General features: G+C 34.1%; 1 protein-coding gene across 1 annotated transcript in view; it reads right to left on the bottom strand.

The window, feature by feature from the left end:
- Positions 1–14864, bottom strand: part of LOC116959307 (activating signal cointegrator 1 complex subunit 3-like) — a 160482-nt gene that overhangs the window by 28534 nt on the left and 117084 nt on the right. Inside the window, exons 12-13 of the mRNA XM_042803432.1 lie at positions 5144–5320; positions 1855–1926 (exon numbers count right to left, since the gene is read on the bottom strand). Of these exons, the coding sequence (XP_042659366.1) occupies positions 1855–1926; positions 5144–5320 (249 nt within the window). The remainder of the gene's footprint in view (positions 1–1854; positions 1927–5143; positions 5321–14864) is intronic.

The following is a 14864-nucleotide window of genomic DNA, read 5'->3' as shown; positions in this document are numbered from 1 at the left end:
CTCTGAAGAAAAGCCCAGTGTAACTGGTTTGTATTTAGGTGTGCATTTAAGAGAGTTCTGCAACATAGCAGAACAACCATTTTCAAGCAAAGAAAAATGCTTAACATTTACAATCAAATCAAATCAACCAAAGTGTTCTGAAATCAAATCAACATTTATATAGCATGGGAAACCACACTTTGTCTGCCACTGCTTTGTCTGAAAACCACTGCTTTGTCTGAAAATACTCTCCTTATTTGGTTGTTGGCTTGAAATACAATTTTCAGAAATTGAGATCAGCGATAGTGTCCACTGCTGAAACTGTAAGATTAAACAGACTACAGTTCTTCACTTGACCCCTTTCAGGTGTAGCTCATGCCTTAAAACAAAACGCTCACGCAGTCAGCTGCTAGTACAGGAACTAAAATTATTCGCAAGAAAAGCTACAACATCTCCTGCTAGAATTAAACAACTTATTGCACTTGAATTTTTACATGTAGACATTTTTACTGTAGACAGTTTTGTCCTTAGTGTGAAGAAAAGAAAGGTGTAATAAATATGCCAGAACAGCACGCAACTTCCTGCCAGGAATCCAAGATATGTTACTTATTAGGATTTAGATACACTGATTTAAAGAATCTGCTACTTGTAGGTTTATTTACAGCAAGTGAAAACACATGAAATCATAACAAGAAATGAAAGATAAGAAATTAAATGTACCTCAGTGTTAGGAATTTGGTAAGGTATGTACATAATTGACAATGAGGAGAAAATACAAAGTTTCCTTGGTGCTACCAACAAATTTTGTTAAGAGTCTTCCCTCAGGAAAATATCAGCATTTCTATATGTAATCTTCATGGAAGTTTTCTGAATGTAACAACCGTAACTGATAACAACAGGAGAAGATAAGTGGAAGAATGGTGTTAAAGCAGGGGGAGCAGGAGGACTAAGAAGCTGTTGCTGAAGTATTTTTTCCACCCAAGTAATAAACCAACTGTTCATCTTTTAAAAAACACCACAACCTGAATTTTATGTGAAAAGGGGAAAACATACAATTCTTAGTGTGACTGTGTGGGAAAGAGTTTCCCTCTTTTATAGACAAGTTATTTAGTGAAAAGCCTCTTCAAGGATCATAGTGCACTAGCATTTGTTCCTGCTCCGAACAGGTGCCATACCTGCTGTATATGTAAAGTTCTAACAAAAATGAGACACCGTGTGTAGGTGATTCAGGAGCACAACAATAACAGAATGATAAACTATTCAGGCAAATGAGTTAAGCCCACAGTCTTAGTGGAGAGGAATAACAGACTTGAAAATTCACTGCAGAAGCCTCTCTTGTAAAGCAAAATGAAGGACTACTGCCTTTAAAAAGAAAACAAAACACAAACCTCAGGATATTTCAGATGACAGATGCTGAGCCCTTGTGCAACCATGTTTTGAACACTCTGCATAATTCTCATCCCTCATCTCTAACAGGAGACACTAACATTTGAAAGACATGGGAAAGGCTAAGAATAATAGCTAGAGTGCTGTATTTTTTCTTTTTTTAATCATTAAATGTACATAAATGTAAGGTCTCTGAAGCACTGACCGACTTTGTCTTGTAATTTAAAAAAGTTACATAAATACACATTAATTACTTTAATGAATACATAAAGTAACAGGAATTTTCACCTTAGCTAGAAGCTAACATTATTTAGCCTGTTCAGATTTTGTTGCATGCTGCTTCTATGAAGTGTTTTCAAGATTAGAGATGACTGCTAAAGCGACATATCTCAAAATAATAATTATAAAAACATTTCTTAATACATAGTTAAGATGATCAAAACTAACTAATGTATGTTCTGAATGCAAACCAAAGTGAAAAATAAATACCTGGTGTCCAGCCATTATTTGCTTCAGCACATTTTCATAACATACTTCATCCATATGATTCAGCTGCTGCACCTGAAAAAACAAACATCATGCTTCATACTAAAAGCATTTCTATCTTTATGTATTTTCTACTACATTTCAAGCAATTTACAGTGATCCATGAAAGCAAAATGTGATTATGCAGATAAATTTACAATATCCTGGTTCCCATTCCTCACAATATCATTTTGGTATTCTTAAATTCTCAAATAGAACATGCAAATAAGTAAACAAAGTATGAGTAATGGCAGTGGATAGAAAATTTATTACATGACTTTGTTTACTTTATTAATGACCAAACAGACATAAACCAGTTCTAGTTTTTATCTGTTTCATATTAAGGAATCTTACTTCTACAGGATATGGATGAGATATCTATTTAATACGTTATCCTACCCAACATTAAGACCTTCTACTTGGTAATATAAAAATAGTTCTCACATTGCAGATATAGATATACGTATCTAAGAAATTACTGATTGGCGGCTTTTTTGCAGTAGAGAACAGAAATTTCTTTGTAGTTGGGTCATGCATGGGAACAGTGGGGCGTACCATGTACAGTTTCCAGTTATGGATAAATAAAATGTTCCAGGAAGGTTCCAAAATAAAGAGTTCAGTTGAAATAAAAAGTATTCTTCAAGCTGTTATAAAGATTTCTTTTTTTCTATTTCTTTAATGCATCACAATATAAATCACATGTATCTACTTGAATGCACCTCAGTATTTCAGTTGTAACAAGTCAAAATAAATAGATTAAGTTCAAAATCAGAGCAATCACTCCATTCTTAATTTGGCCACTCATGTTCTATAACCAATTTTTTTTTTGGCACAAAGAAATGTTTTACAAGAGCAAAGCATTTAAAAATCAAAAATGGAAATTTAGTACTTGGAGTTATCTAGAATAGCTGCAAGTTGAAAATCACAGCTTTAGAGGGAAGAAGAAAACTCATATTTGGAATCATACAAGTAGAGTAATAAGAAGATAAGATAATACAGACGTATGTGCAAGACACAAGTAGCCAGTCTAATTATTCTGAAAATGATAGGTTAGTGTTTTAATTAATTATTTTTTCAAATAATAGCAAGTGAAAATCATTAAGGAAAAACATATACGGGCAGTGCACAAATACACATGAGGACATATATACACACACATACATACAAATATAACTTTATGTATTCTTTTCATTTATACCTAAAGAGGAAAGCATGAACATGCATAAAGAAAAATAACTGACATTAACATACCACCAACTGAAGAAGTCAAACTTCAGCCTTGGTCCCATATGCTCTAAGAGTTTCAATGTTCAGCATTTTAAGAGCTTTCCTGGCTAACTTTTGTACACAATAAATACAGCTGTTCTTGCCTTTGAAAGCTTTCCTACAGTCTGCACATGATTCCACAAATCACTAATCAGTTCCAATTTTTTGGGAAGGTTTCAGGGATGAAGGATGTCAGGAAGTTCTGGCAAAGCATCGACCTAAAGTTACTAATAGTCTTCTATGTCCTTGCAACTCATCAGTGTGGATACAGACATAGCATTGATTGCACTTGCTGATGTTCGGCCAGAACTGCTTTTGATTCTGTGGGTTCTTACATTGCTCTCCTGCTCTCATGTAGACCAGAAGGATGTTGATATTAGCAATAATCTGGTAGCTTTAGTATTATTCTGAATAGAATCCTTTTTCAAAGTGGCTTAATACTTTTAGTTTGCTATAAAGTATATTGATTGCAAAATATATTTTACTCAATGAAATCTGTAATGACATTCTTCTGAACAGCAAAAAGAAAAACTCCCGGTTGTGGTATTACCAAAACAGTCTGCCAGGTATTCACATTTCAGAATAACTACTACCTCCTAATATTTCCTAATCTCTTCATGTTTTCTTAGAAAACTTACTGGGTTTGTAAAGATTTAAAATTTTACAGGATTAATTGTATATTTCTTTGATTTTTAAATCACAAATGCATTCTAAATTGAGTATGAAGAAATGGAGTCTTTCCTTTTTTCTTACCATACAGTGGAAATAAACTAAATATTCAAATCAAGTATCAGGAAAAGATTAAAGAAAAGCAACAGCAAATAACAGTGAAAGTACTTGAAACAATTAATGAAGGTTAAAAAATGCAAATCATGGTAAGCACCATATGGTAAACTACTCTTGTGTGTATAAACTTGAAATGGCTCCCTACAGTTGTGAAATAAGTTTCTTTCCTGCACTGCAGATGGAACGAACTACTTAAATATCCTAGTAAGAAAGTCAATGTCCATTTTTACAAAAAAGAAAAAAAATGCTATTATTAAACTATGAAATTAACTTTTAATTGAAAATGTTTCGATTTCTATTAATTCAAATCATAACAGAATACGCTCTTCTAAAAGTTAAGCTATATAAACTTTAATTATCAGCTAGTGAGACGCATGGGAAATTTTATGGAAAAGTGTCCTGTATTTAAAGAACTATAACTTACATGTCAAGTGGCACTGCACTTACGATTCTTAATAGGAATATTACACTGAACATGGCCTTAATGCTTCCCAAAATGAGCAGGAGCACAAAGAGTGAAGAAGCTTATTTAGGGACTACTTTAACGTGTTTTCTATCAAAAGTGCACATATGATAGTTAATGGATTAGCATGCTAAGGTTTTCATCAATAATTTATGTCCAACTGGTATTAATGTGTGTTGTGTTTATCCATCTATCTATCTATCTATCTATCTATCTATCTATCTATCTATCTATCTATCTATCTATCTATCTATCTATCTATCTATCTATCTATCTATCTATCTATCTATCTATCTGTCTATCTATCTGTCTATCTATCTTCAGGTTTCATAAATGAATATTCTTATAACATTCCTCATGGATCCCTACAGCCAAACAAGAAGCACCACTGTTTCTAGCAAAATGAAAAACTGAAATGAGAAAGGCAGAATAATCACCTGCTACAGTGACTCTGCAGTTGAGCGTGATGATTTCTCCTTCATGAAGCAAAATTTATTAGCGAAGTGGAGGCAATGCAAAGCTAACTGTAACCAACTGCAACAAGGCCTATTTGCAAATATTGTAAACTGAGGAAATATGATTCTTAAAGCACATTTCAATTATGTGTATCTTTATACAGAAGAAAATAGACTTCACAGAACACCTGTAGCATAACAAACCTGTACACCCTACACATACATACATGAAACATGATCAAAACAAACAGCAGCCCTTTCTTTGGCAGTCATAATTCTTTACCTTATTGGTTGTCTTAATTCCGATAAAGGTTTGTCCCAGCGGTACAGGTCGGAAACGGCCATCAAAGTAGAATAGTCCAATGACGGGATTGACATGTAGAAATGTAGCAACATCAAGATAATTGGGTAATGTAGCTGACAGGCCCAAAATCCTAATCATACTTTGTGTAGATTCAACCTATTAAAAAACGGAAAACCTGTAAGTGAACCAAGTGTTATAAGCCAAGAAATCAAGCACAGAGTTTTACAACACCCCTTATACAATGGTAATGTGAAAGCAGCAGTTAATACTTTTTACAGAAGGTGAACAAGATGTTAGTGATTATTCTATATTGAAGAAACCAGAACATTCTGCAATTCCATCAAATCTTGCTCATTCATCCTTCTATTTTATTGTACTTTTGCCCTCCAAAAGGTTAGCAGTCATTAACTAACATGCAGGAACAATAGCTGTAAGACTGGTTTTGTTAAGAAGGGATATTTCAATTTATAAGCAAAACTAGGACAGATAATTAGGTATCATTTCTTCCTTATTCCAAATCACACCACAGTTCTGAATAACAAAAAAAGAAAAAAAAAGAATGTAATTTGTGTCATTCTTGACTTTTGCTTAGACCTTTCTACAACTCTTAGACAATCTGTTCTAGTTCTTTGTAACCGACATTTTTTCCTATGTGTTTTTTTTTTTTTTTTTTAATTCCCCAAATGTTTGCATTACATGCCTTCCCATTTGATAAGGAACAGAAATGGTGCTTTACAATGAAATACTCTGTCCCATATAGAAGCGTGCATGTTATATGTATTTCCAGATAATTTTCAAAAAGAATAAAACCAGCCAAAAGATTTGAATGAGGAAGGTATGAAAGAATTTTCCCACTTCCTCCAGGTATATTAAAAGCCATGAAGGCTGGCCTGCAGCTTTCTTACTAGTATAATTATTCAGAAGCAAAGTTCACGATAATTTTAATCAAAAGGCTCTTTAGACACTATAACTGAAGCCACATACAAGTTCTCAACTTGTTTCAAATGTGTGAATGTCTGATGATAAGGCTGGTAACTTCTACCTGGCTAAGTCCTATTCAAAACAATATATGGTTTTACTTAGAATAGAGATTTTGAATCACTCAGGTATTTGAGTTAAAGGAAACGGCATGTAATTAAAACAGTTGAATTAAAAGTTTTCAAAAAAGATGATTAAAAAGTGTATGGGGAGCATTTTCAAGGAAGATAAAATACACTATATCATAACACAGACCTGGCAAATGACAAGCACACCAATGTAATAAACCAAATCCCAAAAGAAACCACCAGCCCCCACAACTCCACAGACATCGAGCAGATAAAGTAAACCACTACACTGCCTGGTAATGGACACGTCCCATGGCAAAAAATCCGGATGCTTAAACTGTGGATGCAACCAACTAAATGACAGAAAAAACCTGCTGATTGACACTTCTGCACTTATATAAAGAGTACTTTTGCAAAGGAAAGCCTATATAAAAGAAAATCTTATATGTAAATGCAAATTCTGAGATGGCTGGGACAAATGCGAGGTTTCATTTTCACAAGTCTTCCATCTTCAGGGAACAAAAGCACCATTATAATTTCTTACACAACTTTCTATAGCTGGATTATGTGATGACCTAAGGGCTACAGTCAACCTCAACAACACAGCTTTGAGGTGTTTGAGGTCTGGTTTTGGTTTTTGTCCTTTTTTGGGGGGGCGGGGGGGGAGAGTGGGGGGCATGGAGGGGGGAGGAGCAGGGAAGTGGATGTGTTTGTTTTTTTTTTTTTTTTTTTTTGTTTTGTTGTTGTTGTTGTGGGTTTTTTTTGTTTGTTTGTTTGTTTTTTTGTTTTTGTTTTTTGGCTTTGGCTCCGTCCCCTGGAGCACCACCTCCTTCTGCACTGACCTTGGTGTCTGTAGGGCTGTTTCTCACACTTTTTTCTTCCCTCTTCTCTCTCTCAACTGCTATGCAGTGTTTTTACCCTTTCTTAAATACGCTTTCCCAGAGGCACCACCATCTTGGCTGCTGGGCCCGGCCGTGCCCTGCGGTGGGCCCACTGGAGCCAGCTGGAACCGGACATGTTCAGCACGGCGCGGCCCCGGCCTCCCCTCACACAGGCCGCCCTGCAGCCTCTCCCACTGCCAGTGCCTGGGCACCTGCACCCAGTACAAAAGTTTAATTTACTTCATGCTCATACACTTTTTTCCCCCCCCCCCCATCTCTAATTAAACTTGAATCTGTAAGAACAGTAACCACTTGCTGATATATTTATCCTGTATTTTGTTCACAATCGCCTGATAACAAGTACAACTATTAGAAAGTATAACTGAGCTCCAATCTGGGAAACATTACTTGATTTTGCCAAATTCAGTAATCATTTTTTTTTTAAATCTAAGATCCTGATAGTACTAGTCTGAATATGTGCTCAGTTCCATCTGAAGGTAGGAAAGCATTTCAAGTATTTAAACAATTAACAAGATCTCTGCTTGATAACTGTGAAGTATGAATTTTTCAGCTATTAACTGTAAGCTGTTGGTTCAGTTTCTTTCAAAATTTAAACAATGCCTAGAGAACAGTTACAGTTTACTGACACTTGCCATTTTCAAATCCTTTGTAAAAAGAAGCCACTTAACTTCACTTATCTGGCAGTTGGCCCTGGAGTTAAGGAGCTGATTGAAAACCCTGAATTACAACTGCACGAGAACCGCAGCAGAGAGTCAACACAAGCAAATAATTAAAATTACTAATATGCATAGCACATTTAAAAACAAAATGTATTTTTTCATATTTTATATTATATTTAACATATATTTGTGTGTATGTATATCATGCTTACATTATTTTTTCAATTTATAAATCTAAAATTTACAAATTATTTGGACAATTAGTTTCCTATTTATATCAAGCCACAAAAATCAAGTCAGAGTGCTATAAAAAAAATGGGTAATAATGTCTTTTGCTCTATAGTACCATTTTGTTAGTCTTCATAATTAAATAAAGACTACTAAGACTCTAAATCATTCTATCAATTTCTTTAACTTTTTTCTAGGCCATCCAAACAAAAAAAAATTTATTTTTTACCATCTACTTTTATATCCACTTAGCAACACAAAATATCAATAATGAATATATTTTAAAAAATAAACATGAAGAAAAAAGAGGTACATTTACCCTAAAAACCCAAATGTATCATGACAATTCTCCCAATTATTTTATGGTCACATCAAATTCAAACTGTAAAATGCTATGTGCCTGCACATGATCACATATATATACAGAATGAGTTTGGTTTATTCTTGTAATCATATCTGGCAATATACAAACAGCAGTGACTAAAATGGTGCTTGAAGCTAGAAAAACAAAATTACCTGAATATGCAACCATAACACACATGATTTATCTTTGCATTTTCTCTGTGATTATAATTCAGTTTAAATTATTTATCTATTATTCATCTATCCAAGCACTACAGAGATTTTATTTTTCATAATGGCTTTTAGAATTCTAATACATTTTTAGAATAGAGATCTTTGCATACAATTTTCAACCACTTTTCTGACTTTCCCTTGAAGAGCAAGCATTAATGCATTTTGCTCTCAGAAGCTTCTAGAGAAAAGTAAGTTTTGAAAGTGTGCAGATGCCCTTTGTAAATACAGTCCATTCAAACATTAATATTTTTCATGTGCTGGTTCACTTATTATTTGGTCCTAGGAATCCCAATCAGAGATTATGCTTTCATATACAAGAAACTACGAACACATAGTCTTTTCCTGAAATTGAAGTAAAAAATACTGAAAAGACATTCTGGATGACAAAGTTTTCTGTTTACATTCCCTATCACTGGCTGGTGGTATGCTGCTGTGTACATTTTCTTCACTACTGGCACACAACCCCAAACATTTTAATCTTCATATGTGTTTAATTATCTCAGTAAAAATATAAGCACCATTTGGAACTTACAAGGCTTTCTTTAGAAAACTGAACTATCACAGTATTTACATATCATATTCTTCAAAAGCTTTACAATATTTTATTTATTTGATGTTACACTGGAAGTAATAAATTAAATTGCCATCATTACATTTAATTGACATAGCTAATTAGTATATCTAACTCAGAAGCATTCACAATGGCACGTTGAGAATTGACAGCATGTTCACCATACACATTCATATAACACAATTATCACACCATGAAATTCTCTGTATACTGAAAAAATAAACAGAATATAGATTTCTAGCACTGATTTCACACTCAAGCATCATCTGCGTTTACACTGTAAATGATAAAGGATCAGGTACGGGAAGTGCCTCTCTGGATTGTAAATTGATCACAGCAGGATCATTTTCTTCCTAATAGGTTTTAAGATTTGCATATCATCTCATTACATTACAGCCGCCACTTGAGAGAATTCAGAGTATGCATAAAGATACTCTTTTATCTGACTTCTAAAGTTCTTCCTGAACTTTGTGATCTTGGCAGTCTTCCCATTTTCATGTATTAAAAAATCACATTCACAGAATGAATTATAATCAAGCTGGAAAGCCTATCCCTGATTGTTCAACTTAAGCACAGAACTAAGTGAAGCAGACAAGTTTATGTATTCTAATCTTTGAAGAACTGTCCACTGGCTAGAAATTAATCTGATATTCAGATGACCCAGGATCACTTCTACACACCCTCTAGAGTCAGATTGTATGCCCTTCAGATGTACAGTAAAGACAAGATACATGGAAAATTAGACATAAGCATTTCTTAATTTTTAGTCCAGATGTGCAAGAAGATTAATTCTTAACTTAGGTTCCTGAGTTCCCAGCTCAACAGTGGTAATAATGAAGTACTGCATATGGGGATTCACATTAGTTATGTTAGACACCACCCTACACACAGAATGGGTCTAAGTCTCAGTCTCTCACAAGATCTGTGTTTTTCCCGTTATCCCAAAAAAAGGAGAAAAAGAAAGGAAAAAAAAGGAGGAATTCCTAAAACATAAAAACAAAAATTAAAGGTGTTTCAAAATGACTAAGAAGGAAGTTTGTTAGAATGTTTCACCAGTGTTTACTTGTTTATTGATATCGTTTGCTGTCTAATGAAAGAAATAAGTTATCTATCAGTCCATATAGGTGGTAATTTCCTAGGTGATTTCATAGGAACAAAAAATGGAAAACCCAGTAATATTGCAAAATCAAAAGCACATAGTAAAAATGCAATTATTAATACTGTTTTAAAGATTCTACATAGGATGTTATCTACAACTCAAACACTCTGCACTGTATGCATTTGTTACTAAGCAACCATCTAGTTAAGTAATTTTATAAATGAGTTTTACTCTGCTTCCAATGAACCCTGAAAATACTGTGATCTCAGTCCTCCATTTAGAACATATTTAAAAATCTAGAAGTACTGAAAAAATGTAACCATGCAGAAAGTACTAGAAGACATATTATTTTCCCTCAGCTAAATATTAAGTATGCAATACTTTGCATTAAGAAATGACATTTTGAATATACCTAATAAGAGATTTCTATGTCCTGCACAACGCCATGTCAGTTTTTCTTGAATGGCAGAATGCATTTTCATGCTATGCTTACTGTTTTGTTCCCAAACTAAGAAGCAAAAAGAAATATGAACCCTTCTACAGACCAGTTTAACTGCTTTACCATATTATGAAAGAACATAAAACATATGACAATCACTATTACCTTTTAAACTCCATGAATATAACATGAAAATGGAAAAATGCTCACATATCAATAATAAAAAATGACCCGCAGAATGACTTCCTGACATCACTTCCATCCGAAGTAATAAAGCTTCTGAAGATTAATTAAAATATCTGATACATAACATATTCCAAACAAATGGAGATTAAGTTTTGTTTTAAAAAAGTATTTTGTTTTAAAAAAGTAATTTTTACACAACTACAAGCTTGCCAGAAAAGATAACAAGATAGCTCTACAGTCATGTAAGGCATTACACATACAGCTGCACAACATACTGTTTAAAAATAACATCATGGAATAGCAAGAAAACATGTATTAAATTTATCACAAGCTGATGAACTGACAGATTTTAAAGAGAATGCATAATTGAAAAACAGTAATTAAAAAGGGATGCCTCTAATTGCCTTGTAAGCTGAACTCTATTCAGTAATTTTATCCATGATATGCAGTAAATAAAAAATAACTGGTGACAAGAAGAGCAGGTGATGGCAGAATTAATGTAACTGATGTGTGCATCAGCCATACAGATAAATCTAGGTTGATGGTCCCTTTCAAACTACATTTCTTTTAATTTAGATCATTCTAAAACAGGCCACAGCTGCAAAATTCTCAGGAAACATTCTTATAGCAACAAGTGAATCCTGAAGCAACTATAAAGAGGTTTGTCTGAGGACTTAATGATCAAGGATCTGCATGCAAGCTCCAAAGATGATGTGTTAGCAAATTAAGTACATGAAATTCTTAGAGATATAAAATGGACAGAACAGAGTAATAGGAGGAAAACACTACCTCTGTGTATGCCACAACCTAAACTAACACAAAATTCTATACACAGTATTGTTGACATGTATTAAAAATGACGACGCTGAGAAACTTGGTTAGTCTATATAAGCAACATCCGAGAGACAAAAGACTAACAGCAGTCACTCAAGACAAGAAATGAAGAACCAGCTGAAATGTCAATGCCATTCTAGTGCCAAAAGACACATACAGGAACTACAGTGGGCTACCATTAGACACAAGATACATAGATCTAATCATCTGGGTTTAGGTCATTAACTATCAGCCTTGCCTTTTTTTTTTTTAACTGCTCAAATTTTCTTAATCAAGAATGGGATTCCAAGCATATAAAAATTCCTAATTTGATAACAAATAGGAATTTGGCTTTGGGTGAGAAACCTCTGAACTTGTTTGGTTCTGATTTCTAGTAAGAAGGTGAAAGAGGGAACCAAAGGGACAGAAAGAAAGAGGTAGAGGAGATAATAAGGAACTAGATATTGAAAATGCATCCAGAGCAAGGAAAACTACATGATGGCTGAGAGGGAACGTTTCTTAATCAAGGTTTCATGAGGAAAGAAAGCTCAGAACGGAAACGTGAGCCAGTTCATGGTCACTGCAGCCAAGGCTGCCTTTGATCCTCTCATCCCCAGCGAGTCCCTCCCTTGTCGGTGAGTCCGAGGTACAGCGGAGCACCTCTCCTCGCTGGCCTGGAGGAGGAAGTTCTCATCAGTGCACTCTGGGAGTCTCCTGGATTGCTTGTCCTGCTGTGTTGTCCCACCTATTATTTATCTAGCAACTTTCTTGGTCTAATACAAAAACATAAAGCAACTGAAACTTAAATTTGAAGAATGAGACTGTGATGGGAACAATATTTGCATGGCTAAGATGGGAGCTTTAGTACTCCAAAATCTGAGAAATCCTTTACTATGGATTTTCTTTTATTTAATTTATCATTCACATAGTTGAGAGAAGGTATCAAAACTCACGTATCACTCAAATATAATATTCAGTATGCTTTTTGTGAAAAAATACCATAAGCAGCAAAGTCATCAAAGTCGCTGAATAATTATGACAAAATAATTCAGTGTCCTTTAAAAGCAGTCAATTTTTTTCTTTCAAGCTAATAAGCTTAGTAGATATTACAGAAGTGTTGAAAGTTTGATTAAAAAGTTTAAGCATTTCAGTTTTACATCTGCATTATGCTCTAGACTAAAACTTTAAACATCAAAGCTATAAATTGGATTCAAAGAAGTTGTTTGATGTTATACCTACAGTACATAACAGAGCTTAAAGCAATTTTCCCACCAAAATGTTTAGCAAAGTCAATTTAAATCACTTGCAAAAACATTCTCTAAAATTTGAAAAGTGCAAACACGCACGAATATGCTGTTCATTCTGCTATGAGTAAAACTGTCAGCAATTCCAATATATACGCTGCTTCCAGGTTTGAAAAAAATCTGATTCTAAAAAATGCCATAAGTTAAAATGAACATGTTAAAGTCTTACAGTAAGTGGTGTGACTCAGTGTTCATCTGGGGGAAAAGTACAACAATAATTCACGTATTTTGACATACAAATTAGGACAGACCTGCTAATGCATCAGGATATTCCCGTTTTGAGAATGTATTTGTATAGCATATGAATACATATCTCAAAACATTATTTTCTGGCATAGTTGCAGGCCCAAGTAGCTAGCTGGACACTAACTCTTAAAAAGAAAAAAAAAATTCAAATCCATTGTCTTTCTATTATCCTATCTAAGCAAAACAACCCTCCCACACTCCAGCAAAACAGGAGAGATGCTTCTGCTGTAAGACAGGATAACAAGTCCTGCAAAATGTAAAAGGCACTACATTATACATCCTGACCTGAACAGGAGTCATGACATTGTCTTGTAAGACAGTCTCATATACAAGATAGGGAAGTATGATCCAGATAAAATTAGAGGCACACACCATTATTAGAGTAGCTATTAGTGATTTATTGAAAAGGCTGAAGTCGCATTCAAAGGAATTTATCACAGTTCTGTCCTAGAAGTGATACAAGAAATGACTGTTCCAGGTCAAATCAAAAATCCAACTGCTTCGATACACTGTCTCCCACAGGGGCCAAAAGGGAGGGTACAGAAACTGGGAAAATATCAGTGATATTTGCCAGCATAGCCCCCAATTACTACAGCCTCCAGTCTGATCTAGTGATTATTAATCTGCAATGGATTTTTCTTTGAATTATTTTCCTAATCACTTTCTGAATCCCTCCGCTACAAATTAGAAAAAAGCAGTCAATATTTCTGATGTCTTAAACCAGTATACAAATCAAGTAAAGTGATTTCAGCAATTGCTGCAGTGGTGTAATTGACAGAATGATATTTTAGATTGATGTCAATGTTTTTTGTTTTGTTTTTCATTTGTTTTTAAAGAACTGAACAATTATTCTTCACTCTTGTGTTCACGAGTATTGAATAAGCATGATGTTTCTATAGATATCAATGAAAATATATTACAGAACTACTTTCAGAAGAGCTGGAGAGGAGCTTAATGTTCCATATGGAATCATCGAAGTCAGAAGGACATTCTTCAGGATTGGCTGAATATCCTGGGTTTAGTTCCTGCTCTGGGGTCATTTTTGAATTTGCATCAAAATGCAAAAAACAGAACGATGAGCAGGGAACAGAACTGAAGAAACGTAACCCAATATTTTATTCTTTTCAAAATATCATTAAAAAATTAGATGTGATATGTTTAAATTTAGAACATCTGTAATAGTATTTTCACTAAACTCCAATGAAATATTTCTGAAATCAGAAAATGCATGGTTATCTTTTTTAGTCATTCAAATAAAAGTTCCAGTAATTTCATAATTAGTTATGGATGCATACTGCAAACTTCACAGAGCTATGCTTGCAGGCTCAGATGCTGCAGTATAACATTTCAGTGTAATTTTTAAAACTAACCCTCTTGTTATTTGTTTCCATATTAAAAAGGTAAAAAAGTTGTACAAAACATCTCCTGTTTCTTTGTCCCTCTCCGGGAGGGTTGCAATTCAAAATATTTTTGTCTGGAATTGTGTTTTACTGCCTAATTATAAATATTTCTACAAGTAGTTTTGTTTTCTGTTTAACTGTGGGGTTTTTTTAGTGTACTTTCACACTGTAAATTTTCCCTCTCTTCAACTACCTTCTTGTAAAGATGAATAGTGGTCTCCATTACTCCCT

This window comes from Tyto alba, unplaced genomic scaffold (assembly GCF_018691265.1).
Source record: "Tyto alba isolate M040663 unplaced genomic scaffold, T.alba_DEE_v4.0 Super-Scaffold_40, whole genome shotgun sequence".
NCBI classification, from domain to species: domain Eukaryota; kingdom Metazoa; phylum Chordata; class Aves; order Strigiformes; family Tytonidae; genus Tyto; species Tyto alba.
This window is presented reverse-complemented; position numbering and strand designations above follow the sequence as displayed.